This window comes from Coregonus clupeaformis, chromosome 17 (assembly GCF_020615455.1).
Source record: "Coregonus clupeaformis isolate EN_2021a chromosome 17, ASM2061545v1, whole genome shotgun sequence".
NCBI lineage: Eukaryota > Metazoa > Chordata > Actinopteri > Salmoniformes > Salmonidae > Coregonus > Coregonus clupeaformis.
This window is the reverse complement of record NC_059208.1, coordinates 3580479-3608006: the sequence shown is the minus strand read 5'-3', so window position 1 is coordinate 3608006 and position 27528 is coordinate 3580479. Positions and strand designations below refer to the sequence as shown.

General features: G+C 44.3%; 1 protein-coding gene across 1 annotated transcript in view; it reads right to left on the bottom strand.

Annotated features, from left to right (window-relative positions):
* LOC121585972 (thrombospondin-3b-like) overlaps nucleotides 1-27087 on the bottom strand; it is a 44983-nt gene extending 17896 nt beyond the window's left edge. Inside the window, exons 1-6 of the mRNA XM_045226620.1 lie at nucleotides 26762-27087; nucleotides 10775-10981; nucleotides 9563-9816; nucleotides 5537-5639; nucleotides 2989-3015; nucleotides 2808-2890 (exon numbers count right to left, since the gene is read on the bottom strand). Coding sequence (XP_045082555.1) covers nucleotides 2808-2890; nucleotides 2989-3015; nucleotides 5537-5639; nucleotides 9563-9816; nucleotides 10775-10981; nucleotides 26762-26846 — 759 coding nt within the window. The 5' untranslated portion in view covers nucleotides 26847-27087. The remainder of the gene's footprint in view (nucleotides 1-2807; nucleotides 2891-2988; nucleotides 3016-5536; nucleotides 5640-9562; nucleotides 9817-10774; nucleotides 10982-26761) is intronic.
* Nucleotides 27088-27528: the final 441 nt, after the last annotated feature.

Genomic DNA, 27528 nt, shown 5'->3' with positions numbered 1-27528 from the left:
GACCGACTGATTTATTGGGCTCACACGTCACCCTCCTCTGGTCATCCTGGTATTGGTCGGACAGTGCACTGTCTTAGCGGGAAGTACTGGTGGCCCACCTTAGCCAGGGACGTGAGGGTTTACATTTCTTCCTGCTCGGTGTGCTCCCAGTGTAAGGCGCCTAGACACCTGCCCAGAGGGAAGTTACAACCTCTACCGGTTCCACAATGGCCGTGGTCTCTCCTGTCGGTGGATTTTGTCACGGACCTTCCCCCCTCCCAGGGGAATACCACGATCTTGGTCGTTGTGGATCGGTTTTCTAAGGCCTGCCGTCTCATCCCTATGCCAGGTCTTCCTACAGCCCTACAAACGGCCGAAGCCCTGTTTACTCACGTTTTCCGGCACTACGGGGTGCCTGAGGATATAGTGTCTGATCGGGGTCCCCAGTTCACCTCTAGAGTGTGGAGGGCGTTTATGGAATGTTTGGGGGTCTCGATCAGCCTTACCTCGGGTTTTCACCCTGAGAGTAATGGGCAGGTGGAGAGAGTAAACCAAGATGTGGGTAGGTTTCTGAGGTCCTACTGCCAGGACCGGCAGGAGGAGTGGTCGGGGTATATTCCCTGGGCAGAGATAGCCCAAAACTCACTCCGCCACTCCTCCAGTAATCTTACTCCTTTCCCGTGTGTGTTGGGCTATCAGCCGGTTCTGGCACCCTGGCATCAGAGCCAGATCGAGGCTCCTGCGGTGGATGAATGGTTTCGGCGCTCGGAGGAGACATGGAACGCTGAGCACATCCATCTGCAGCGGGCCATCAGACGGCAAAAGGCGAGCGCCGATCGCCACCACAGTGAGGGTCCGGTTTATGCACCGGGAGATCGGGTCTGGCTCTCGACCAGAAACCTGCCCCTTCACCTGCCCTGCCGGAAGCTGGGCCGGCAGTTTGTGGGGCCATTTAAAGTCCTGAGAAGATTGAACGAGGTATGTTATAGGTTAAAGCTGCCTATTAATTATCGCATTAACCCCTCGTTCCATGTGTCTCTCCTCAGGCCGGTGGTAGCTGGTCCACTCCAGGAGAATGAGGTATGAGAGGCCCCTCCGCCCCCACTAGACATCGAAGGGGCTCCGGCGTACTCAGTCCGTTCCATCGTGGATTCGAGGCGTCGGATGGGGGGTCTGCAGTATCTCGTGGAGTGGGAGGGGTACGGTCCGGAGGAACAGTGCTGGGTCCCTAGGAGGGACATCCTAGATCCCTCCCTGTTGACAGAGTTCCACCGGAGTCATCCGACTTGCCCTGCTCCGCGTCCTCCTGGCCGTCCCCGAGGCCGGGGTCGGCACACGGCTGGAGCCGCGCGTCAAGGGGGGGGGGGTACTGTCACGGATTCTGCCGAGGCTGCGCCTCCTCCTTGCTCGGGCAGGCTTCGGCGTTCGTCGTCCCCGGAGTACTAGCTACTGCCGTTCGATGTTATCGGTGTCTGTTTAGTTTTGTCTGTATTGTTTACACCTGTTCGTCATTATGTTTGATTGTTTCCCTTATATTACCCCTGTCTCTCATCAGGACATTGTGTGTGATTGTTTTCCCTTCACGTATGTCATTAGTGAGCGGGTTATTTCCTCCCTGCGTGGAGTTATTTCTGTGTTCATATGGTCATTATCGGATTAAAGTACGTGTCCGAGAGTTCTGTGTCCTGCGCCTGACTTCTTCAACCGCATCTCACCGACAGCCGTGACACACTATTATTATACAATGTAAAAAATAGTAAAAATAAAGAAAAACCCTTGAATGAGTAGGTGTGTCCAAACTTTTGACTGGTATTGTATACTGTAGTTACTCTATCGAACAGGGGCATTCAACCATGGGAAGGTACTGTAGGGGGTCCGCACATGGAAAATGTATGTTTATTTAATGAATAATGAATCACGGTTGACAACTCCGTTGTGTCCTCCTCCCAGAGTGCAAAGAACCTTGGCGTGACCCTGGACAACACCCTGTCGTTCTCCGCTAACATCAAAGCGGTGACCCGATCCTGTAGGTTCATGCTCTACAACATCCGCAGAGTACAACCCTACCTTACACAGGAAGTGGCACAGGTCCTAATCCAGGCACTTGTCATCTCCCGTCTGGATTACTGCAACTCGCTGTTGGCTGGGCTCCCTGCCTGTGCCATTAAACCCCTACAACTCATTCAGAACGTTGCAGCCCGTCTGGTGTTCAACCTTCCCAAGTTCTCTCACGTCACCCCGCTCCTCCGCACATTCCACTGGCTTCCAGTTGAAGCTCGCATCTGCTAGAAGACCATCGTGCTTGCCTACGGAGCTGTGAGGGGAACGGCACCTCATTACCTTCAGGCTCTGATCAGTCCCTACACCCAAACGAGGGCATTGCGTTCTTCCACCTCTGGCCTGCTGGTCCCCCTACCTCTGCAGAAGCACAGTTCCCGCTCAGCCCAGTCAAAACTGTTCGCTGCTCTGACACCCCAATGGTGGAACAAGCTCCCTCACGACGCCAGGACAGCGGAGTCACTGACCACCTTCCGGAGACACTTGAAACCCTACCTCTTTAAGGAATACCTGGGATAGTATAAAAGTAATCCTTCTAACCCCCCCCCCACACTCGTTAAGTGTGATGGGGGTCTCTGTGTCGCCGGTTTGCCTGGGAGGGGGTCCCTGGGGAAGAAAAGGTTGAAGACAACTGCTATAGAACACTGCCATCTCTCAAGCAGTTATGTTATTGTGTATGTGAGCACACAATTCCCCTCTCTCGCTTTCATTCCCCCTCTGTCACTTCCTCCTGTGCCTCTTTCCCCCTCCCCCCTCTCTCGCTCTCTTACCTGTTCCCTGATGTCCTCTCGGAGTTCGCCCAAGATTTGGTTGAAGATGATCAGCTGGCCAATCAAAGCCTTGGTATGGTCACCTGACACAGAGATGTCCAACCATTAGAACATAAGCACAGGGAAACATTTAAAGTAAATTATAGGTTGATAAACCAGAGTGTTTCTGATTGATACTCACCAAGAATGGCATTAACATCGGCGCCAGCTATGGAGACAGAAAAGTCCACTTTAATCAATTCAATCACAACACAGTCTAGTTATCTTGATATACTATTCCTAACAATGCCTCTCACATACATTGGTCCAATGCCTCTCACATACACTGGTCCTCTGTAGCTCAGCTGGTAGAGCACGGCGCTTGTAACGCCAAGGTAGTGGGTTCGATCCCCGGGACCACCCATACACAAAAATGTATGCACGCACGACTGTAAGTCGCTTTGGATAAAAGCGTCTGCTAAATGGCATATTATTATTATATATTATATTATTACATTAACTACTACCTGTAAACATCCCTGGCATTCAAATGGTCATGCTGAAGATAGAAAGGAGGACAACCAATTTGTAATGAGATGAAAAAAGAACAACCAATTTGACATGTATATGTTAGTTACGTGGGCTCACCACTAGCGGGGGTTAAAGTGATAAGAATACAGTACTGAGATCAGCTTCTATTAACCCAATGAGTCCCACCATATTGCCAGCACGTTTTGGACTTCTAACCCCTTTTAAACTTTGTGTGTTTGAGCTACAGACTTCTGGGGCGGATTCTGAAGGAGCCCGGGGCCGGGTCTTTTATACAAAACGTCTGAATGGTTTGAGTTACAAACTATTAAAAGCTATCTATGAAAAGCTGAGAGTCTCACGAACATGTACACTACCGTTCAAAAGTTTGGGGTCACTTAGAAATGTCCTTGTTTTCGAAAGAAAAGCATTTTTTTTGTCCATTAAAAATAACATCAAATTGATCAAAAATACAGTGTAGACATTGTTAATGTTGTAAATGGCTATTGTAGCAGGAAATGGCTGATTTTTTATGGAATATCTACATAGGGGTACAGAGGCCCATTATCAGCAACCATCAGTCCTGTGTTACAATGGCACGTTGTGTTTGCTAATCCAAGTTGATCGTTTTAAAAGTCTAATTGATCATTAGAAAACCCTTTTGCAATTATGTTAGCACAGCTGAAAACTGTTGTGCTGATTAAAGAAGCAATAAAACTGGCCTTCTTGAGACTAGTTGAGTATCTGGAGCATCAGCAATTGTGGGTTCGATTACAGGCTCAAAATGGCCAGAAACAAATAACTTTCTTCTGAAACCCGTCAGTCTATTCTTGTTCTGAGAAATGAAGGCTATTCCATGCGAGAAATTGCCAAGAAACTGAAGATCTCGTACAACGCTGTGTACTACTCCCTTCACAGAACAGCGCAAACTGGCTCTAACCAGAATAGAAAGAGGAGTGGGAGGCACCGGTGCACAACTGAGCAAGATGACAAATACATTAGAGTGTCTAGTTTGAGAAACAGATACCTCACAGGTCCTCAACTGGCAGCTTCATGAAATAGTACCCGCAAAACACCAGTCTCAACGTCAACAGTGAAGAGGCGACTCCGGGATGCTGACCTTCTAGGCAGAGTTGCAAAGAAAAAGCCATATCTCAGACTGGCCTTAATCTTTTATTTTTATTGGCCAGTCTGAGATATGGCTTTTTGTTTGCAACTAGTGTATATGTTTTGCTCTATGACGCTCACAAGCTACACAAGAGTCGTTAGAAGGTAGGGGTTCTTCTACATAGAAGATAATTGGAAATCCCAGGACATAGTGTCTATAATACTATAATAAGCTCACATAGTTGCTGTCGCAAACTCAAAACTCCACACAGTTGTCACTGACTAGTTGGATATTAATTTCCCAGTGAGCAAATAATTTCTGTACTTACAGAAGTCATATACATTTATTTTTGTCAGGTTTTTGCTTTGGCAAACTTTTCATGAATGCAACTGTTTATGTCAAATATTGTGTTCTATTTGTACTTGTAAAACACTTTATTGTGAGGTTAAATATAAGGGCTGGATATGCAGAGAAATTAAAGTCAGATAAATGAAAAGCCGATTTTTGATGGGATCTCGGGACTGATAGAGCTAACTGACAAATTGCCTAAGGTGAGGTTTGGGTAGGAGGATGTGGATGGAAATATATATCAGCAGATATCAAAGTGAACAGTCTCTCTATATAGACGGGTTGCCTCCCACAATGTACCAATGTTCTGGCTTACACTTCTGTACGTAATAAATGTCAGTTTGGCATAGAGGAAATGGTGGAGTTGGGACATCCGGCTTTCCTACATCACTGCCTTATCCACTTGTTGCCCTAGCTTAAACATCCCCCTGATACAAATAGTAGCTAGCAAGATAGCGATCATAGAGGTAATTTTTAATGAGTGCATTTCGCAAGTGGCTAGTCTGAATCAACTACCTTCACTAAAACCACCACAATGGTTTTGCCTGCAAACTTCTTCCTTGTGATTTGTTTGGAGAGTTGTCTGTCTGAAGAGGACCCTCCCTGGAACACCTTTTCGAAGTTACCATGACAATCCATCATTAATCCCAGACCTAGTGCTGTTGCTCCTAGGTCTGCGTTTCAGAGACTAAAGTGAATATAACATTATAATAAATGAGTATGAAGATCGTTTGCATGTGTTTATGGTTGTATACAAAGATTGTACCTGAATTCTGAAAAGATGTATCACCCTGAAACGGACAATCGGTCAGGATTCCTGCTTTGGCTATGGAGCCACCCAGAGCCAGTTTCAGAGAGTCCACTGAGCCCTGAAACACACACATGCACACAGTAGAGTTAAAGATGCACTATGCCTCATTTCAGTTTATGTGACAAAACAAGCAAGTATAGTGTAAGTATAGTTGTACCATCTAAACCGCTATGAAATATATTTTCCATAACCAAAAAAATGTTGAACACAAAAGAACAATGAGCCAGATATTTCACCCATTGGAGGCTGCTGAGGGGAGGACGGCTCATAATAATGTCTGGAACGGAGCAAATGGAATGGCATCAAACACGTGTTTGATGTATTTGATACCATTCCACCTATTCCGCTCCAGCCATTACCACGAGCCCATTCTCCCCAATTAAGGTGCCACCAACCTCCTGTGATTTCACTGGATGTATAAATGTGAAGCATCCGGTTGGAGTTTCCACTCACTACCAAATATGGTGAGGAGAGGAAGCCCAGTGACCGGCAGTGGGAGAAGATGGATTTTGGCCGACATTCTGCACATTTTCTCATCAATGAAACATTTGATCTCCATACAGTTTTCTGTTTCCAAAACTAGAATCTGAAACAAACAGAGTGGACTGCGTTTTGTAGACTTTACCCTTTGCCAAAGTTTCGGAAAATTGCGTTGTTTAGATGGAGTGCAAGGGCGAAGTGAGTTATTGCACACGCGCACCAAAGATTTTCATAAGTAACCCAAGATAGACCAGAGTCTGTCGTTTCCAATGGGAGCAAATTAATCATATTGGGCAGAACAAGCAAGGAGGTGGACAGAGCCAAGCACGAGCTAGTGAGATCCTATTGCCGCGTTCTATCATTTATTTGCATATTTCATAAGGGAACACAAAGTCTGTGAAGTGCCCATGTGCAATTGCACTCCTAAACAGCACAATTTTTGAAACTTTCGCAAAGGGTAAGTCTACAAAATGCAGTCCACTCTGTTTGTTACAGATTATTGTTTTGGAAACAAAAAACTGTATACAGATCAAATTTCTTATTGATGAGAAAATGTGCAGAAAGTCGGCCAAAATTCATCTTCTCCCACTGCCAGCCACTGGGCTTCCTCTCATCACTATATTTCCTCTCATCATCACATTTATACATCCAGTGAAATATCTGTCTCATTGTTCTATCTGTGCGTGTACTTCACAGAGTAGGCGTTCCTTAACGGAAATATGCAAAAATATATGCTAGAACGCGCCAATAGGATATCACTAGCTCGTCCTTGGCTCTACCCACCTCCTTGTTCTGACCACTATGATTCCTTTGCTTCCATTGGAAACGACAGGCTCTGGTCTATCTTGGGCTAGTTATAAAAATATTTTGTTTGAAGCTGGTCTACAAAACCAAAAGTACAAGACGCAAAAACTAAACTTAAGTACGGGAAGCATAGAAATAGCACAAATATAACAGCTCTACCGCTTCTTAAACTTGCTTTCAATGAGAATGACAGGTCTATAACTCACATTTTAATGTGAATTTGGTCGGGTCACCTAAAAAGTTACATATTGCAGCTATAAATTGTGTGCGCAATCTTAATGAACTCTCTTACACAAAGGGGCATGGTAAGTGGAAATTCATGCTAATTTGTATTCGGAGTAAACTACCACTTTAAATCAATGTCTATGCCTAAGTCTATGTTAATGCAACCGACCTCAGGCAATGTTTTCTACAGCTCCATTGGGACTGCAGCTCCCCTGGGACTAAAAGCGTCTGCTAAATGGCATATATACTGCCGCACAGAAGAAATACCAGCCCGTTCAGAGAAGCACAAGATTGAACTTCACTCAATTTAGTGTTTTCCCCCGTTAGTTAACGCTATTAACATTTCCCTCTACTGTGGAAATTGTAATCGAATCAACGTAATATTTGCCACTTTCAATGCAACATGACAAGCACGAGCGGTCGGGAGTAGAGACGCTTGTTTTGAGATCAAAGCTAGAGCTGCATGTAGCCACGTGTACATTTAAAAAAATCTTCTTTGGTAGTTAGTCAGTTATTAGCCCAGTTATAATTCATTTCTGGTCAGCAATGGGAGAGTGATTACATCCTACAAGTGCACAAAATGTGTACATTTCTAGCCATCTTTGAAAAACGAGTCAGGTAAAGAGCTTTTTTATGTCTTAAAGGGGCATTGTTATATTTTGAGACAGGCTTGAATAAGCGAATAAGTAGCCAATAGGCATAGGGTAGCATTAATTTTTGTCTGATTCTCTTTAATAATAATAATAATAATAATAATAATAATAATAATAATAATAATAATAATAAATGGTATGGGAATAATAATGCATTTTATTTTGTAAAGTGTTTTTTTGCATCAAACACAATACAACAACATTTTCTGTCACCTCCTTGCCTGAAGGACAAGTGGATAAACAGGTTAATGTCAAGCCCTGCATTGTTTTTTAAAGTTCTCCTGGAATATAGGCCTACATTGAACACCACACATTGGCTGCTACTGTAGGCTGAATGATAGAACAGCTATTTCCATGTTAAAATGTTATGGGATGCATTTTCTCCATTGTTTTTGATGGTAGGCCACTCTGGTAGGCTTACATTATGATCAAATAGCCATAGTAGCCTACTTGGCCACTGTTATAACTGTAACTTAAAGCGGGTACAGCATCAGTGTTCACAGTAAACACGGCTGGAAGTTGCACAGAATTTTCACAATATTCAAGTTTGCGCTCAGCAGACCTGAAATTTGCTCAGTGGCATTTTTTTTTAGAGGGAACAATGACCCCAGGTCTTACTTAGACATATTGAGGCACATGCTCTGGGTTGTGTTCATTGGGGCACACCGTGGCAAAAAATAATTAAAACGTTGTGCAACGGGAAACATTTTTTTCTTATTGGACAAGTTCTGATAATACCTCTCTGTTTCACTCCCCTTTGGACCGTTTCCTTCTGTTTTATGCCTAGTGAACATGATCCTGGTCAGTACCCGTGTACACTTGCATGCATGTCACCTAAGCGGCCCGTTCAAGATAAATGACACAAACTAGGAACAATAGCTTTGGTGTACCCTCTCATTTTAGATCTTTCCCTCCCTTTCATCCATCCTGACACAGCCCTCTCTTTGTCCACAGGGAGTGTGGAATCTATCAGTCAGATAGTCATTTATGCTGACAGCACCACATGGTAACAACTAACTAGTTCTCCATGTAAGCTTCAGCATGAGCCATAGACATGTAGCTGATAGATAGGATGTGCAGCTCAGCTCTATTCCATGTATTGGATGAAAAGGTGCTCATAGTATACTAGACATTTGGTTGTTCACTCAACTTTAAGTTGCCTGCGATAACTAATGTCTACGACATCTTATTAGTCATGCAAAATCTAGGCAATTTGCTTAAGTGGTATAGATGTCAGTTGTGGATAGAAGATTAGGCATGTAAAACAACCATAAATGAGCAACACTTGAAAAATTAAGAATTTGTCTATCATGGTGGGCAGGCTGGGTTTGTGTTTCATGTACTGTATGGCCTAATTAATTACCTAATTAGGTGATTTCTATGGGGATCCGGAATACTCCCTGTATTTGTTTTGGTCTTAAAAAAACTAATCTGCCAGACTCCTGCCAACCATGTTGAAGTAGTGTAGTAAAAATTGTTAAGTTAGGAAGTACAATTAGAGACTTCCTGAGTCCGAGAGCATGCTCTGAAACGTGCTCTGTAGAAATCGAGGTAGACTAAGCAATATGACAATTTGCAGCCGTGCCACTTTCTGCTTCACAAAAACGATTTGCTCTTCCCAAGTATTGCACTCCCTTGAGGCATGTCCACATTGGGAAAAGACAATAGTGGCAGGCATAGGCCAGATTTCAATTTTGTTGCTTCTGTAAGCAGGATGCCACACTGTGTATGATGATTTCTTATTGCTGAGTCTATCTTTAAATTCAATCTAGGACTGATGGGAACTTAGAAAAAAAAAAAAAAAGTACTGTTTTATTACCTGTAGCCTGGCATAGGCCTTCTGCCCATTGCGTATCTCCACAGACTCCGCCTCTGCTGGGAGCTGGACCATTGACGGTAGGACCTGTGCTGAGTCGGCCAATCGGCAGTTGACATAGAGTTCCATGTGGAGGTGGTTTCGTCGGAGCCCACCCACGCGGAGGATGAGTGACTGGGTGCGTCCGTTGGAGAGGCCGGGGTTCTGGAGGTTCACTGTGTGGAGTTTACCGTCCTCTCGTACATAACGCACCAGAACTAAGAAATAGAGAGGATTCTAAGATCAAGTAATCTCTTGTGGACAGATCTACGTAATTATAACTGGTACCATAGAATTTGTCGGGAAGGAATGGGATGCGTGGGATAACGAGCAGCAGTAGTTCCTGTGTTGGGGGTTTTCGTCACTGGTTATTTGGACAAATCACGATTTTGCAGGTGTTAGCATCTTTCGAATTTCGGAAGAGGAGGGGACATTCAACACATAGACTTGCCCGTAATCTCTCTTGGACAGATTCTCGTGGACAGATAAAACGGCGAGAATCTAGTAGTTCTTAGTTTTGGGTTTTCGTCATTCCACAGCCACAAAGTCAAAATTGGCTGTATCGATCAATTTCATGAAAACAATTAATTTTTATTTTTGCCCAAGATTAACAAGGGTGAAATTAGCAGAAGGGAGGGGTTTGGCTGAGAGTTTCAGTTTGCGAGGGAGGAGACTTCGCTTCCTTCCTTTGCACAAAGGTCACCACAATTGTTAACAGTATTCCCCACCAAAAGTAAAACAGGAAATTACAAACTTTTGCGAGATAATTTTACTTCTAGGTAACCAAAATTAATTTGCCCATAACTTGCAAAGAAAGAGGGTGGAGCTCCTCGTTCTAGCATAATCTTAATCCCTTCTCTTAACATGTATGGACCCAGAATTTAGAGATCAGGCAACCCCGAACATCATTGAAGCTAGCCTACATAGAACAGTGTTGAATGAGAGAGCCATATGAAAAAACAACAACATACTGTTAATTGTTTTGCAACTATACAACCCTCTCAGATCTCCACAAGTGTCTAGGGGGTAGAGGCTAGGGGTCGAATGGGGAATCCCACTATTGGGATTGGGTGACTGTGTCTTAGTTATAGGCCTTGAAAAGAAACAACTTAAACTTCACCAAAATATCTATCTACCACATTTCCCTCCCTATCCCCTCTACTGACAATACCCTACCTTTGTTGACCTTGCCCATAAGGGCCACCTCCAGGTACTTCCTGTTGTCGTCTTTGTTGTAGACGCCCAGCAGCACTCCTCCCAGTTTGGGCGGCAGACGCAGAGTGGACACCAGGTACAGGTCCGACACGAAGCCCAGAGCCCCCGACATCTTCCCCACCGCAGACGCACTCTGCTTGGCGTCGTGCAGCTCCAGCATGTCAATCACTGAAAGATGGAGGGGTGGTGGTGGATTAAATGGGTCCAGTTTGAATACTATGGAAATGCATCTGTAGACCCCTTTCATGCAGCCAAATGACCTAGTGGCCTCATGGGTGGAATGTTATTAATATCTTTCACAATTTCATAATTAATAAACACTATTTCAAAAAATCTGGTGATTCTATATCAAACAGTTTTGTGACATGGTACAGGTGTCTTCTTTTTTTAAAAGCCCATAACCATGTGTGTGAGGTGTATACTTTTGTTTCAAAGTAGATTTGTTTAAGACTACCAAGAAACACTGTGTGACCCTGATTTAGCCCACTGCAGTAAATTAAGTGTGCACGTGTGTAGGGTGTGAAAAATAGGAGGGATGGAAAGGGTAGAGCAAGAGGGATATTGCAACAGAGAGAAAATAGGCATACACAAAGAAAGAAGGCCAAACAGATGACACAAAAATGTTGATATGGGAGAGAGTCAGAGAGATGGAGTGAGAGAAAAAGAGAAAGGATGAATTTATTGACAATGAGGGATTCATCCTTTTGAGTTTAATGCCACTTTGCAGGGTTTATTGAGAATGTATAAGCCAGACACAAACTCAATGCCTCTTTACATTTACATTTACATCATTTAGCAGATTAAACTGACCCCTGTAATACAGAAGGCCTCCTGTAGATCAGTTGGTAGAGCATGGCGCTTGCAACGCCAGGGTTGTGGGTTCGATTCCCACGGGGGGCCAGTATGAAAAATGTATGCACTCACTAACTGTAAGTCGCTCTGGATAAGAGCGTCTGCTAAATGACTAAAATGTAATTATCCTCTTGTCTTCTTCTTTCTGGTTCGTCGCCCCTGCCACAAAATAAACACATCTCACAGAAAATACCAGCCATTGCGGTCACTGTTAGTGGCAGAATGTATGTCTGTCAGTGAACTGGGTGCTGCTGGAATCTTTTCTTTATGTGATGTCTCTCCATTTATGGTGAATTTTGGTGGTCTTATAAACATAAGTTAATGACCATGGTCAGCAATAGCGCCTGATGTGGGGCTGCAATATACAGTATGTTCCTTTGTTTAAAAAAAAAAACAGTTTGTTATAGGTGACTGTGAAGATATTGGAAACACTTAGAGGTCAGAAACACTGTATCTGTGTGCAGATGACAAGTTTTATTTTATTATTATTATATACAGTGCTATGAAAAAGTATTTGCCCCCTTTCTAATTTTCTCTACTTTTACATATTTGTGATACTGAATGTTATCAGATCTTCAACCAAAACCTAATAGTAGATAAAGGGAACATAAGTGAACAAATAACACAACAATTACATATTTATTTCATTTATTTCATAAACAAAGTTATGCAACACCCAATTCCCCTGTGTGAAAAAGTAATTGCCCCCTTACACTCAATAACTGGTTGTGCCACCTTTAGCTGCAATGACTCCAACCAAATGCTTCCTGTAGTTGTTGATCAGTCTCTCACGTCGCTGTGGAGGAATTTTGGCCCACTCTTCCACGGATAACTGCTTTAACTCAGTGACGTGTGGGTTTTCAAGCATGAACTGCTCGTTTCAAGTCCTGCCACAACATCTCAATTGGGATTAGGTCTGGACTTTGACTAGGCCATTCCAAAACTTCCAATTTGTTGCTTTTTAGCAATTTTCATGTAGACTTGATTGTGTCTTTTGGATCATTGTCTTGCTGCATGACCTAGCTGCGCTTCAGCTTCAGCTCACAGACGGATGGTCTGACATTCTCCTGTAGAATTCTCTGATACAGAGCAGAATTCATGGTTCCTTCTATTAAGGCAAGTCATTCTATTCTATTACGTCCGTTCCTGCTCCCCGCACCAAGCCAGTGGTGCGTGTTCCCAGTCCGGCCCGGCCTGTTCCTGTCCCTTGCACCAAGCCAGTGGTGCGCGTCTCCAGCCCAGTCCGGCCTGTTCCTGTCCCTCGCACCAAGCCAGTGGTGCGCGTCGCCAGCCCGGTCCGGCCTGTTCCTGCCCCTCGCACCAAGCCAGTGGTGCGCGTCGCCAGCCCGGCCCGGCCTGTTCCTGTCCCTCGCACCAAGCCAGTGGTGTGCGTCGCCAGCCTGGTCCGGCCTGTTCCTGTCCCTCGCACCAAGCCAGTGGTGCGCGTCGCCAGCCCGGTCCGGCCTGTTACTGTCCCTCGCACCAAGCCAGTGGTGCGCGTCGCCAGCCCGACCTGGCCTGTTCCTGCCCCTCGCACCAAGCCAGTGGTGCGCGTCGCCAGCCCGGTCCGGCCTGTTCCTGCTCCTCGCACCAAGCCAGTGGTGCGTTTGTCAGTCCGGCACGGCCCGTGCCTGTCCCACCGGTGCTGCTCCACTCCGGAGCCAGAGCAGTCCGCTCCCCCGGTGCCTGATCCAGCTCCGGTTAGCTGCTCCACTCCGGAGCCAGAGCAATCCGCTCCACCGGTGCCTAGTCCAGCTCCGGTCAGTGGCTCCAGTCCGGAGCCTGTGCAGTTCGATCCACCGTCGTCGGGTCCAGCTCCAGTCAGCGGTTCCAGTCCAGACCCAGACGTCAGCCCCTCTCCAGGTTCGGGGTCTCCCACACCAGGGTCCAGACAGGGCTTGGTACTTCGTGGGAGGAAGGAGAGGGGAAGCAGTGCGCCGAGGTCCAGACCAAACCAGGGGCGCAACAGGGAGGTGGAGAGAAAGTGGTGGTCACGCCCGGAGCCGGATCCGCCTCCGAGGCGGAATGCCCACCCGGCCCCTACCCTGTTATGTCAGGGTGTGTATATTCCGTGTTGTGTTGTTTCTATGGTGTAGTATCTGGTATGTCTATTTCTATGTTGGCCGGGGTGGTTCCCAATCAGAGGCAGCTGTCGCTCGTTGTCTCTGATTGGGGACCATACTTAGGCAGCCTTTTGGCACCTGTTAGTTGTGGGATCTTTTTCCGTATAGGTTTGTTGTACCTTATGACTTCACGTATCGTTTGTTTGTTGTTTTGTCGTGTGTTTATTCGTTTAATAAACATGTACACTTATCACGCTGCGCCTTGGTTCGACCAGTCTTTAAACGATCGTGACAGGGGCAAATACTTTTTCATAGCACTGTATATATTTTTAGGGGTTAGATCAGCTTTAATACTGCAGATAGATTGTAGCTTCCATCAATGTAATTGTCTGCATCATTTCCAATCCCCCATATATATTTTTGTAAATATACAGTACCAGTGAAACGTTTGGACACACCTACTTATTCAATGGTTTTTCTTTATTTTTACTATTTTCTACATTGTAGAATAATAGTGAAGACATCAAAACTATGAAACAACACATATGGAATCATGTAGTAACCAAAAAAGTGTTAAATATATCAAACTATATTTTATATTTGAGATTCTTCAAATAGCCACCCTTTGCCTTGATGACAGCTTTGCACACTCTTGGCACACTATGACCTTTCAAATCACCCAGTAGTGCTAGCTGCAGAGTTAGCTCCAGGTAAATGTTTCACTTCTTCAACTATTCCTGGACCTGCGACCAAAAACAAGCTACATATGGACAGTACCAAAACAAATTATCTAATGATTCGGTCTCTTCGCAACAAAATCTGCAGATCTGGGATGGTTGTATCCCCCATATAATAATTTTCTATAATAATTGAAATTGAAAAATTCTAAGTTTTGAATCCGGCGTTGTTTTGCGTATCAGTTCATAAACCATGTGCCATGGAATCTGTATATCGAAAATTTCTTCCCAACTATTTTGCAATCTCTCTGTCACAGCTGTCAATTTTTTTATCCTTAAATGAAACTGGTATACTTTTTAATTTATCACAATTTTCTTTAACAAATGTTGGTCTTTAATACAGGGCCAACAGACAGGGAAAGTCTTAAAATACTTGTAGCCTCATGTGTTGCAAATGTGTGAAGCAAACAAAAACTGAAGTTCTCACGTATAACGTATCAAGTACTGTATATACAAGGCCTAGATAAATGAGATAATTTCCCCTATGAGCGTTTTGCCTGATCTCTTGTGTGTGTGTGTGTGTGTGTGTATGAGTGAGAGAGAGGGAGACGAGAGAGAGATGAGAGAGATGACAGATTAGTCTGATAGACATACCAGCCTCTTTCTAATCGTTCTCGTCTCACTAGTGGCTGCACATTCAGCAGTCTGCATGACTCTGAAGCCAAAGACATCAGGGGTGCCTCTAACCACCAATTCTCCCCTTGCAGTTGTCCCTCTCCGTATACCTTCCCCCCTTATAATACAGGTCCAAGATTTGTTCAGTCTGAATTATGTTGAATATAGCGACCAACTGCATTCGAACCCAGTTCTCCTGAGCACCAGAAGATTAGCCAACTAAGCTAAAACCTTAAGAAGGAATATAATATCTATTGTTTACAGGAAACTCATTCAACAATTTTAGATGAAGTTGTGTGGAAAAAGGACTGGGGGGGGTCAAAATATATTTCTCCCATGGGCAAAGAAATTCAAAGGGGGTGATGATATTAATTAACAGTAATTTCTATCCAAATGTGCAAATTGTCCAAACAGATCCTCAAGGTATATGGATGATTTTAAATATGTTATTGGACCATAAACAGATATGGCTCATTAAACTATACGGTCCAAATAATGATGATCCACACTTCGTTGATAAAATATATAATAATTGATCAACCCTACAAGCAATACAAGACTCTATTATTATCGTGAGAGATTATAATACTGTTGTAAATACCTTTATGGACCGTAAAGGAAATCACACTACAAACTAGCACCCTCATGCACTTAAGGAAATCACAAATGTCATGGATATATTGGAACTAGTGGATATATGGAGGCTTAAATATCCTGACCTATTGAGATATACATGGCGGAGGCTCAATCAAGCTAGTCGTCTTGATTTCTTTCTTATGTCACTCTCTCTGGCACCAAAATATTAAAAAGTGTTGATACGGGACAGAATGCGGTCGGACCATCACATAATTGGCATATATATTACACCACGTAGGCGAGGATATTGGAAATGTAATCAAAGCCTATTGGATGATAACTTGTTTTTAACTAGGACAGAAGAATTTAACTGACTTTTTCCGACATAACATAGGTACAGCAGATCCCCTTATTTTATGGGACACTTTTAAATGTGTCACGACTTCGGCCGAGGCTGCCTCCCCTCCTTGTTCAGGCAGGCTTCGGTGTTCGTCATCACCGGAGTACTACCCACTGCCGCCCCAATCATCATCACAATTGTCTTGTCTTGTTATCACATACACCTGGTTCTAATCCCCTAATTAGTCTGTGTAGAAGTGTTCCCTCTGCCCCCTTGTCCTTTTGGGTGATTGTTTATTGTGGAGGTTAGTGAAGCTTGGTGGAGCTCATGTATTTTGTATCAACGGGAGTATTTCCCGTGTGCCTTGTATTTTCCAGTGCACTGCATTTCTGCGTAACCCTCCTGCGCCTGACTCCTTCAACACCACCTCATCACAAAATGTGCCTTTAGAGGCCAGTACTCATCTCTAAAACAAAAGCAATTTAGGTCAAAAGAGTCCATATTAACAAAGGAAATGGAAGGACTAACAGTACAGATAGATAGCAATAAAAACTGTACCATAGAGGCTCAGAATAAGTTGTGGAGGAACTTATTCAAGAAATATCAAGTGTAATATATTATTAAAAATCATCCGGAGCCCTCCTTAGCATTCATAGTAGAGGTGGACGCGTCCGAGGCTGGGATTGGAGCTGTGCTGTCTCAGCGCTCGGGTACGCCACCAAAGCTCCGCCCCTGTGCTTTCTTTTCGAAGAAGCTCAGCCCGGCGGAGCGAAACTATGATGTGGGGGACTGGGAGCTGTTAGCTGTTGTCAAGGCTCTGAAGGCGTGGAGACATTGGCTTGAGGGGGCTAAACACCCTTTCCTCATTTGGACTGACCACCGCAATCTGGAGTACATCCGGGCGGCGAGGAGACTGAACCCTCGCCAGACAAGGTGGGCCATGTTTTTCACCTGTTTTGTTTTCACCCTATCCTACAGACCAGGTTCCCAGAACGCTAAGGCAGACGCTCTGTCCCGGATGTATGACACAGAGGAACGGTCCACGGATCCCACTCCCATACTTCCGGCTTCTTGCCTGGTGGCACCCAGTGTCCAGTTGGTCGTCTGTATGTTCCGTTGGATGTCCGCGATCGATTGGTCTGTTGGGCTCACACGTCACCCTCCTCTGGCATCGGTCGGACAGTGCACTGTCTTAGTGGGAAGTACTGGTGGCCCACTTTAGCTAAGGACGTGAGGGTTTATGTTTCCTCCTGCTCGGTGTGCGCTCAGTGCAAGGCACCTAGACACCTGCCCAGAGGGAAATTACAACCCCTACCCGTTCCACAACGGCCGTGGTCACACCTATCGGTGGACTTCGTGACGGATCTTCCTCCGTCACAAGGTAACACCACGATCCTGGTCATTGTGGATCGGTTTTCTAAGTCCTGCCGTCTCCTTCCTTTGCCCGGTCTCCCTACGGCCCTACAGACTTTGGAGGCCGTGTTTACCCATGTCTTCCGGTACTATGGGGTGCCTGAGGATATAGTGTCTGATCGGGGTCCCCAGTTCACATCGAGGGTCTGGAGGGCGTTCATGGAACGTCTGGGGGTCTCGGTCAGCCTGACCTCACGTTTTCACCCCGAGAGTAATGGGCAGGTGGAGAGAGTTAACCAGGATGTGGGTAGGTTTCTGCGGTCCTATTGCCAGGAACGGCCGGGGGAGTGGGCGGCTTTCATCCCCTGGGCAGAGATGGCCCAAAACTCCCTCCGCCACTCCTCCACTAACATGTCTCCATTTCATTGTGTACTAGGGTATCAGCCGGTCCTGGCACCGTGGAATCAGAGCGAGATCGAGGCACCTGCAGTGGATGAATGGTTTCGGCACTCGGAGGAGACCTGGGACGCTGCCCAGGTGTGCCTGCAATGGGCCATCAGGTGACAGAAGGCGAGCACCGACCGCCACCGCAGTGAGGTCCCGGTGTATGCACCGGGGGACCGGGTCTGGCTCTGGACCTGAAACATGCCCCTTCGCCTGCCCTGCCGGAAGCTGGGTCCACGGTTTGTGGGGCCATTTAAAGTCCTGAGGAGACTGAACGAGGTTTGTTATAGGTTACAGCTCCCCCCTGATTACTGTATTAACCCCTCGTTCTATGTGTCTCTCCTCAGGCCGGTGGTGGCTGGTCCGCTCCAGCAGTCTGAGGTACGGGAGGTTCCTTCGCCCCCGCTGGACATCGAGGGGGCCCCGGCGTATACTGTGCGAGCCATCATGGACTCTAGGCGCTGGGCGAGGGGCCTTCCGTACCTCGTGGAGTGGGAGGGGTACGGTCCGGAGGAGAGATGCTGGGTGCTGGTGGAGGACATCCTGGACCCTTCCTTACTGCAGGAGTTTCACCGTCTCCACCCGGATCGTCCTGCGTCTTGTCCTCCGGGTCATCCCCGAGGCCGGGTTCGGCACGCTGCTGGAGCCACGCGTCAAGGGGGGTGTACTGTCACGACTTCCGCCGAAGTTGGTGCCTCTCCTTGTGCCTCTCCTATGTTGTTTTGTCTTGATTGTACACACCTGGTTCCCATCACGTTATGATTATTTCCCTATTTAACCCTCTGCTTCCCTCATGGTTTTGTGCGTGATTGTTCTTTGTTTGGTGTTATGTACTGCTGTGAGCATTTGTATTTCCCTGCGTGGAAATTAGATGTATTCCTTTTCCGAGTAAAGTTCGTTATTTACTCAGTTCTGTGTCCTGCGCCTGACTCCGTCCTCCCGCTGCACACTGACACCTGACACTTTAAGCATATGTTTTCGTTTCAGTCTCCTCCATCTCCACTAACCGAAGCTAATTGAATGGATGTTTTTCCTATTAATAATGTTAAATTAACCGGTGTACAGAAAGACTCATGTGAAGGAGGAACTTCTTGATGCAATTAAAGCCTTTAAGTCTGGGAAAATTCCAGGGCTAGATGGCATACCAGTGGAGGTATTTGATATATTCAGAGGACCGTTATTAGCATGTTTTAACCACTCCTATTTAAATTGTAGATTGTAAGACACTCAACAAGAAGGTCTGATTTAATTATTACTGAAACAGGATCCAAGTGGTAAATATAACAAATTGGAGGCCCCTTACACTTCAGTGTTTTGATGCAAACATTTCTAGTGAAATGCTTAGCACATAGAATTAAAAAGGTATTGTCGGATATTATTAATCCTAATCAGACAGGTTTTTAACATGGACAATACATTGGAGATAATATAAGACAAGTACTGGAAACTATAGAACAGAACACTATGAGAAACCTGGGAAACCAGGCCTGGTATTCATAGCTGACTTTGAAAAGGCCTTTGATAAAGTATGACTGGAGTTTATTTATAAATGCCTGGAAAAAATGACAGCTGTGCCATATAGATCGCAAAATAGTTGGGAAGAGATTTTGCGATGTACCGATTCCATGGCACATGGTTTATGAACTGATATTTCAATTTAGGAGAATCTATTATAAAATGGGTTAAAGTTATGTATCGTAACCCTCTGTGTAAAATAGTAAATAATGTCTACTTCTCAGAAAGTTTTAAACTGTTGAGGAGTAAAACAAGGTTGTCCACTATCAGAAAAGAAATGTTCATTACTTTTGTGAAGCATTACATCGCAGTTGAAAAATATATGGCAAATAGAAATCCAATACAAATGGTGTTAAGAGACAGATGGGAGGGGTTGAATGGAGTTGAAGGGTGTGACTAATAACAACAAGATAAATGTAAAATATAATGTGTCTGTAAAATGTATATAGGTTCAGAACATTTGTGAAACAGCACAGTTAAAAATATATGGCAAATAGAAACCAAACTGGATGGACATCAGAAATAGATGGGAGAGGTTGAGGGTAGCGGAAGGACAGGACTAAAAACAAACAAAATATAACTATTGTAAAATAGTGTCCGTAAAATGTATATAGTGTGTATAAGCTGGAAGTAGAAGCCTAAGTGTTGTCGTTCATTAGTTTACTCCAATTATGGGAGGGGTGGTAGGGTTAGCAGAAAATAATGAAGGAAAATATATTTTAAAAAGATATATATATATATATATATATATATATATATACAAACACACTACCGGTCAAAAGTTTTAGAACACCTACTCAATCAAGGGTTTTTCTTTATTTTTTACTATTTTCCACATTGTAGAATAATAGTGAAGACATCAAAACTATGACATAACACATATGGAATCATGTAGTAACCAAAAAAGTGTTAAACAAATCAAAATATATTATATATATGAGATTTTTCAAATATCCACCCTTTTCCTTGATGACAGCTTTGCACACTCTTGGCATTCTCTCAACTAGCTTCATGAGGTAGTCACCTGGAATGCATTTCAATTAAGAGGTGTGCCTTCTTAGAAGTTAATTTGTGGAATTTCTTTCCTTCTTGATGCGTTTGAGCCAATCAGTTGTGTTGTGACAAGGTAGTGGGGTATACAGAAGATAGCCCTATTTGGTAAAAGTCCATATCATGGCAAGAACATCTCAAATAAGCAAAGAGAAATGACAGTCCATCATTACTTTAAGACATAAAGGTCAATCAATACGGAACATTTCAAGAACTTTGAAAGTTTCTTCAAGTGCAGTTGTAAAAACCATCAAGCACTATGATGAAACTGGCTCTCATGAGGACTGCCACAAGAAAGGAAAACCCAGGGTTACCTCTGCTACAGAGGATAAGTTCATTAAACTGCACCTCAAATTGCAGCCCAAATAAATGCTTCACATAGTTCAAGTAACAGACACATCTCAACATCAACTGTTCAGAGGAGACTGTGTGAATCAGTCCTTCATGGTCGAATTGCAGCAAAGAAACCACTACTAATGGACACCAATAATAAGAAGAGACTTGCTTGGGCCAAGAAACACGAGCAATGGACAATAGACCGGTAGAAATGTGTCCTTTGGTCTGGAGTCCAAATTGGAGATTATTGGTTCCAACCGCCGTGTCATTGTGAGAAGCGGTGTGGGTGAACGGATGATCTCCGCATGTGTATTTCCTACCGTAAAGCATGGAGGAGGAGGTGTTATGGTGTGGGGGTGCTGGTTGCTGGTGACACTGTCTGTGATTTATTTAGAATTCAAGGCACACTTAATCAGCATGGCTACCACAGCATTCTGCAGCAATACGCCATCCCATCTGGTTTGGGCTTAGTGGGACTATAATTTGTTTTTCAACAGGACAATGACCCAACACACCTCCAGTCTATTTGACCAATAAGGAGAGTGATGGAGTGCTGCATCAGATGACCTGGCCTCCACAATCCCCTGACCTCAACCAAATTGAGATGGTTTGGGATGAGTCGGACCGCAGAGTGAAGGAAAAGCAGCCAACAAGTGCTCAACATATGTGGGAACTCCTTCAAGCTGGCTCCCAGGTGTCTTTTATACAGGTAACGAGCTGAGATTAGGAGCACACTCTTAAAGGGAGTGCTCCTAATCTCAGCTTGTTACCTGTATAAAAGACACCTGTCCACAGAAGCAATCAATCAATCAGAATCCAAACTCTCCACCATGGCCAAGACCAAAGAGCTCTCCAAGGATGTCAGGGACAAGATTGTAGACCTACACAAGGCTGGAATGGGCTACAAGACCATCGCCAAGCAGCTTGGTGAGAAGGTGACAACAGTTGGTGCGACTATTCGTAAATGGAAGAAACACAAAAGAACTGTCAATCTCCCTCTGCCTGGGGCTCCATGCAAGATATCACCTCGTGGAGTTGCAATGATCATGAGAATGGTGAGGAATCAGCCCAGAACTACACGGGAGGATCTTGTCAATGATCTCAAGGCAGCTGGGACCATAGTCACCAAGAAAACAATTGGTAACACACTACGCCGTGAAGGACTGAAATCCTGCAGCGCCCGCAAGGTCCCCCTGCTCAAGAAAGCACATATACAGGGCCGTCTGAAGTTTGCCAATGAACATCTGAATGATTCAGAGGAGAACTGGGTGAAAGTGTTGTGGTCAGATGAGACCAAAATCGAGCTCTTTGGCATCAACTCAACTCGCCGTGTTTGGAGGAGGAGGAATGCTGCCTATGACCCCAAGAACACCATCCCCACTGTCAAACATGGAGGTGGAAACATAATGCTTTGGGGGTGTTTTTCTGCTAAGGGGACAGGACAACTTCACCGCATCAAAGGGATGATGGACGGGGCCATGTAGCCTCAAATCTTGGGTGAGAACCTCCTTCCCTCAGCCAGGGCATTGAAAATGGGTCGTGGATGGGTATTCCAGCATGACAATGACCCAAAACACACGGCCAAGGCAACAAAGGAGTGGCTCAAGAAGAGGCACAATAAGGTCCTGGAGTGGCCTAGCCAGTCTCCAGACATTAATCCCATAGAAAATCTGTGGAGGGAGCTGAAGGTTCGAGTTGCCAAACGTCAGCCTCAAAACCTTAATGACTTGGAGAAGATCTGCAAAAAGGAGTGGAACAAAATCCCTCCTGAGATGTGTTCAAACCTGGTGGCCAACTACAAGAAACGTCTGACCTCTGTGATTGCCAACAAGGGTTTTGCCACCAAGTACTAAGTCATGTTTTGCAGAGGGGTCAAATACTTATTTCCCTAATTAAAATGCAAATCAATTTATAACATTTTTGACATGCGATTTTCTGGATTTTTTGTTGTTATTCTGTCTCTCACTGTTTAAATAAACCTACCATTAATGTTATAGACTGATCATGTCTTTGTCAGTGGGCAAACGTACAAAATCAGCAGGGGATCAAATACTTTTTTCCATCACTCTATATATATATATACAGTACCAGTCAAAAGTTTGGATTCAAAGCAAGGTGTATATAATCCCTTGATTGCTGATGCTATGTATTGGCCAGTCTGCGATATTAGCACTCCTCAGAAGAAGTAGTCCTCATTTTATTTATTTTCATATTCATTTTAGGAATTCATGGAATTCAATTTCAATTAAATGTTTCAAAGACAAAAATACCTGTTGTAGTGGGGGCAGTAACATTTAAACTTTCAAACGCTTATACTTTGATATATTTTTGTATCTTTATGTTTAGCTCACATAATATACAGTGCATTCGGAAAGTTTTCAGACCCCTTCACTTTTTTCACATTTTGTTATGTTACAGCCTTATTCTAAAATGTATTTTTTTTTTTAAAAGAGAGAATAATATTCCTCCTCAATCTACGCACAATACCCCATATTGACAAAGCGAAAACAGGTTTGTAGACATTTTTGCAAATGTACAAAAGTTAAAACAGTAATACCTTATTTACATAAGTATTCAAACCCTTTGCTACAAGACTCGAAATTGAGCTCAGGTGCATCCTGTTTCCATTGATCATCTTTGAGATGTTTCTGCAACTTGATTGGAGTCCACCTGGGGTAAATTCAATTGACTGGACATGATTTGGAAAGGCATGCACCTGTCTATATAAGGTCCTATAGTTGACGGTGCATGTCAGAGCAAAAAACCAAGCCATGAGATCGAAACGTACGACCCTGCTTTACACAGGAAGCGGCACAGGTCCCCATCTCCCGTCTGGATTACTGCAACTCGCTGTTGGCTGGGCTCCCTGCCTGTGCCATTAAACCCCTACAACTCATCCAGAATGCCGCAGCCCGTCTGGTGTTCAACCTTCCCAAGTTCTCTCACGTCACCCCGCTCCTCCGCACACTCCACTGGCTTCCAGTTGAAGCTCGCATCTGCTACAAGACCATGGTGCTTGCCTACGGAGCTGTGAGGGGAACGGCACCTCCGTACCTTCAGGCTCTGATCAGTCCCTACACCCAAACGAGGGCATTGCGTTCATCCACCTCTGGCCTGCTGGCTCCCCTTCCTCTGCGGAAGCATAGTTCCCACTCAGCCCAGTCAAAACTGTTCGCTGCTCTGGCACCCCAATGGTGGAACAAGCTCCCTCACGACGCCAGGACAGCGGAGTCACTCACCACCTTCCGGAGACATTTGAAACCCCACCTCTTTAAGGAATACCTGGGATAGGATAAAGTAATCCTTCTACTATTTTTCAGCAGACTAGTCAGCATCGAGGGAAAGATGAACGGAGCAAAGTATAGAGAGATCCTTGATGAAAACCTGCTCCAGAGCGCTCAGGACCTCAGACTGGGGCTAAGGTTCACCTTCCAACAGGACAACAACACTGAGCACACTTCCAAGACAACGCAGGAGTGGCTTCGGGACAAGTCTCTGAATGTCCTTGAGTGGCCCAGCCAGAGCCCGGACTTGAACCTGATCGAACATCTCTGGAGAGACCTGAAAATAGCTGTGCAGCAATGCTCCCCATCCAACCTGACAGAGCCTGAGAGGATCTGCAGAGAAGAACGGGAGAAACTCCCCAAATACAGGTGTGCCAAGCTTGTAGAGTTATACCCAAGAAGACACAAGGATGTAATCGCTGCCAAAGGTGCTTCAACAGAGTACTGAGTAAAGGGTCTGAATACTTATGTGATATTTCCGTTTTTTTGCCCCAAAAAATGTAAGAACCAATTCAATAAATTTTAGAATAAGTTATTATTATTAAATTATTATTATTATTATTATTATTATTATAGAATAAGGCTGTAACGTAACAAAATGTGGAAAAAGTGAAGGGGTCTAAATACTTTCAGAATGCACTGTAATTTTAAAGTATGCATTAAGATGTCTTATTATGTCCATTGTCACACAATGCTACCTCTTGATGGTCACCTTCGCTGTCAATACATTTTTCTCACTTTCTACCTTGGTCTCTTCCCCATCTCAACTGCTCCGTTGCTTGTTGTTTAGTTCTACTCTGTCCCCTTTTTCTTTTCTTTGTTGATCTTTCTCCAAGTCCTTACCCTCATCTCACACTCATTCTCTCTCCTCTCTTCAGTCTTCTCCCATTCTCTCTCACTTCACAGATATTCACTCTGACACATCTGAAAGTCAAAGCTGCAAGCATTGAAGGGGGTAGAGATCAACATTATTGGAGGTTCCCTGCTGAATTAGTCCTGGCTTGCAAAAACAAGGCTCTCTGCATTTGATTCCCCCCTAGTCAATGGCTTTTTTTTAATCACCCTTCATTGTATGATCCATACCAAAATGTATCTTTCTGGACACCCTCTTCATTCCTCTATCCCCAACTTTAAGAACACTGTTAAATCACTGCTATTGAGTGGGTGGGCTTGATCAGTAGACCAGAACACTGAGCACTGCAGATAGAAATGCACCGTATAGAACAGATTCTCAATTGTATAGGTGAAGAGTGAGTCCAGTCTATATAGAGTGATTCTAGTCTATACCTACCATTTCTAGCTGCACCATTCTGAATGTTCAGTCCCACTGAAAGCAGCCCTAGTGAATGGAAAGGCAGAGCAGCAATGACCCTAAGGGTTAAGAATTTGTGAGGTGGTCCTTCTCTTTAAAAGGACTGTTGTATGGGCCAGTACCCATTTGTAATCAGTGTGATGGACATGTGTAATTACAATATCTCAACTATCTCCTCGCTCTCCCTGGATCATAGTTGACGTGCACACATACACACACCTTGAGCTGACAGCCATTCGATCGCTGCATCATCATTGTGGGCACGTCCCTGTGAAAAACGACGGATGCCCATCATCTGTTGTTTGGCTCCATTGCACCTTATGGTTCAGCAACCACCTACTAGCGGGAGGCGGACCCGTGTGGTCCTCTGTAGCTCAATTGGTAGAGCATGGCGCTTGTAACGCCAGGGTAGGGGGTTCGATCCCCGTGACCACCCATACGTAAAAATTTATGCACACATGACTGTAAGTCGCTTTGGATAAAAGCATCTGCTAAATGGCATATTATTATTATTTATTGTTTACATTTACATCATTTAGCAGACGCTCTTATCCAGAGCGACTTTCAGTTAGTGAGTGCATTCATTTTCATACTGGCCCCCCCTGGGAAACGAACCCACAACCCTGGCTTTGCAAGCGTCATGCCCTACCAACTGAGCTACAGGGGACTATCACTGGTGGAATCTTAATGCTATCTCAAACTGCACTTAGCGAGACATCTGGTCATCTCTATTGTCTTGTATAGAGACAGCAGCCATTGTTTCCAAAATTAAGTAATAAAAAAAAAATTGGCTATAGCTGTTTACCATTTCAAGTTTAGGAGCTCATAATAAAGCAAATATATGCTTTATATGTGTCACCTTGCATTCGAAAAGTATTCAGCCTTATTCTAAAATTGATTAAATTGTTAGATTTAACAGTGTGTAGATTGATGAGGAAAAAAATTAATCTCATCCATTTTAGAATAAGGCTGTAAGGTCACAAAATGTGGAAAAGTCAAGGGGTCTGAATACATTCCGAATGCACTGTATTATTCAGATGACATTGCAATGTAAAATGATAGAGTTGATGTAGTACGCAAATAGCAACTGTGGCGTTTTTGTGGTGTGGTCCTTCAATTTGCATGACCCCTAATATTGAACGAGGTGATGAGCGATTGCAAGCAGTGCAGAAGAGCGCATATTTCGCGTTTGGCACAGAAGTGTCCATTTATTTATTTTATACACTCGAGTCTATAATTGGGTAAATTGGACGTAGCCTAATCAGAATCCCTCAACACCGCTTTCATTCAAAATTCAAGTGAATTTCATAGGAATTACAATAGTAATCATTAGCCTTTTCACAATTGAATTATTTTACAGAAGTTGTGGCACACAGTCAGTGAAGGATGCAGAGGGGCTTCACTTACATCGCAATGAAAACTAACATCAGAATACTACTTTGTCAAAGCATGCGTTATATTTTTTAATTACCTTGCATTTCTGAAGCCCCGCTGAAGCCCAAGAGAAGCGCCGCGCTAGCAAGCAGCAAACTTAGCATAAGCCTCCCCATATCCATCCTCAAGGCACAACGTTTAGGAACGTTCCCCAAATAACCTAATGTCTAACTTTTCAACTGTGCCTCCACCGAAAAAAAAAAAAAACGTGTGTGAAGACTTCTCGACCGGCACGCTGACCAGCGCCTATGGGGTTGTCAAGGAGTTTTGGCTCACACAGTAGCACTCTCAGCGCGCCAGGCAGAAGAATGCTTCGGGGTGAAGGTGAAAGATGTCAGCGGGTCTCGCTCGTGATCCGCGCAACTTTCCTCATCTCCCAAATGAGAAACATGAGTTGGGCTGCGAGCTACTACAGACAGTGACAGGGCAAGATAACGATGCTTGTCAATCAAATGAAAGTTTTACATGTATCTGTGCGCTCGTTGTCTCCAGCTTGCATAGCCTAATGATGAACAGAAAATTATTCACACGAAATGAAAAAATAAGACTGCTTACTGTACATGACTGCAATCACACTGCATTTTTTTATTATGGTGCAATGAGTCAGTTTCATTTGTGTGCATAAGATGTGTATCATTCCCTTACAAAAAAAGATTGCAGTTTTGAAACTGCAGTAATAGTGCAGTAACTGCAGTCGACTGTGGTATTTTGGACTCAGTAATTACAGCATACTGCAGTTATACTGCACTCTAACTGCAGTTATACTGAACTGTACTGCAGTTATACTGCACTGTACTACAATAT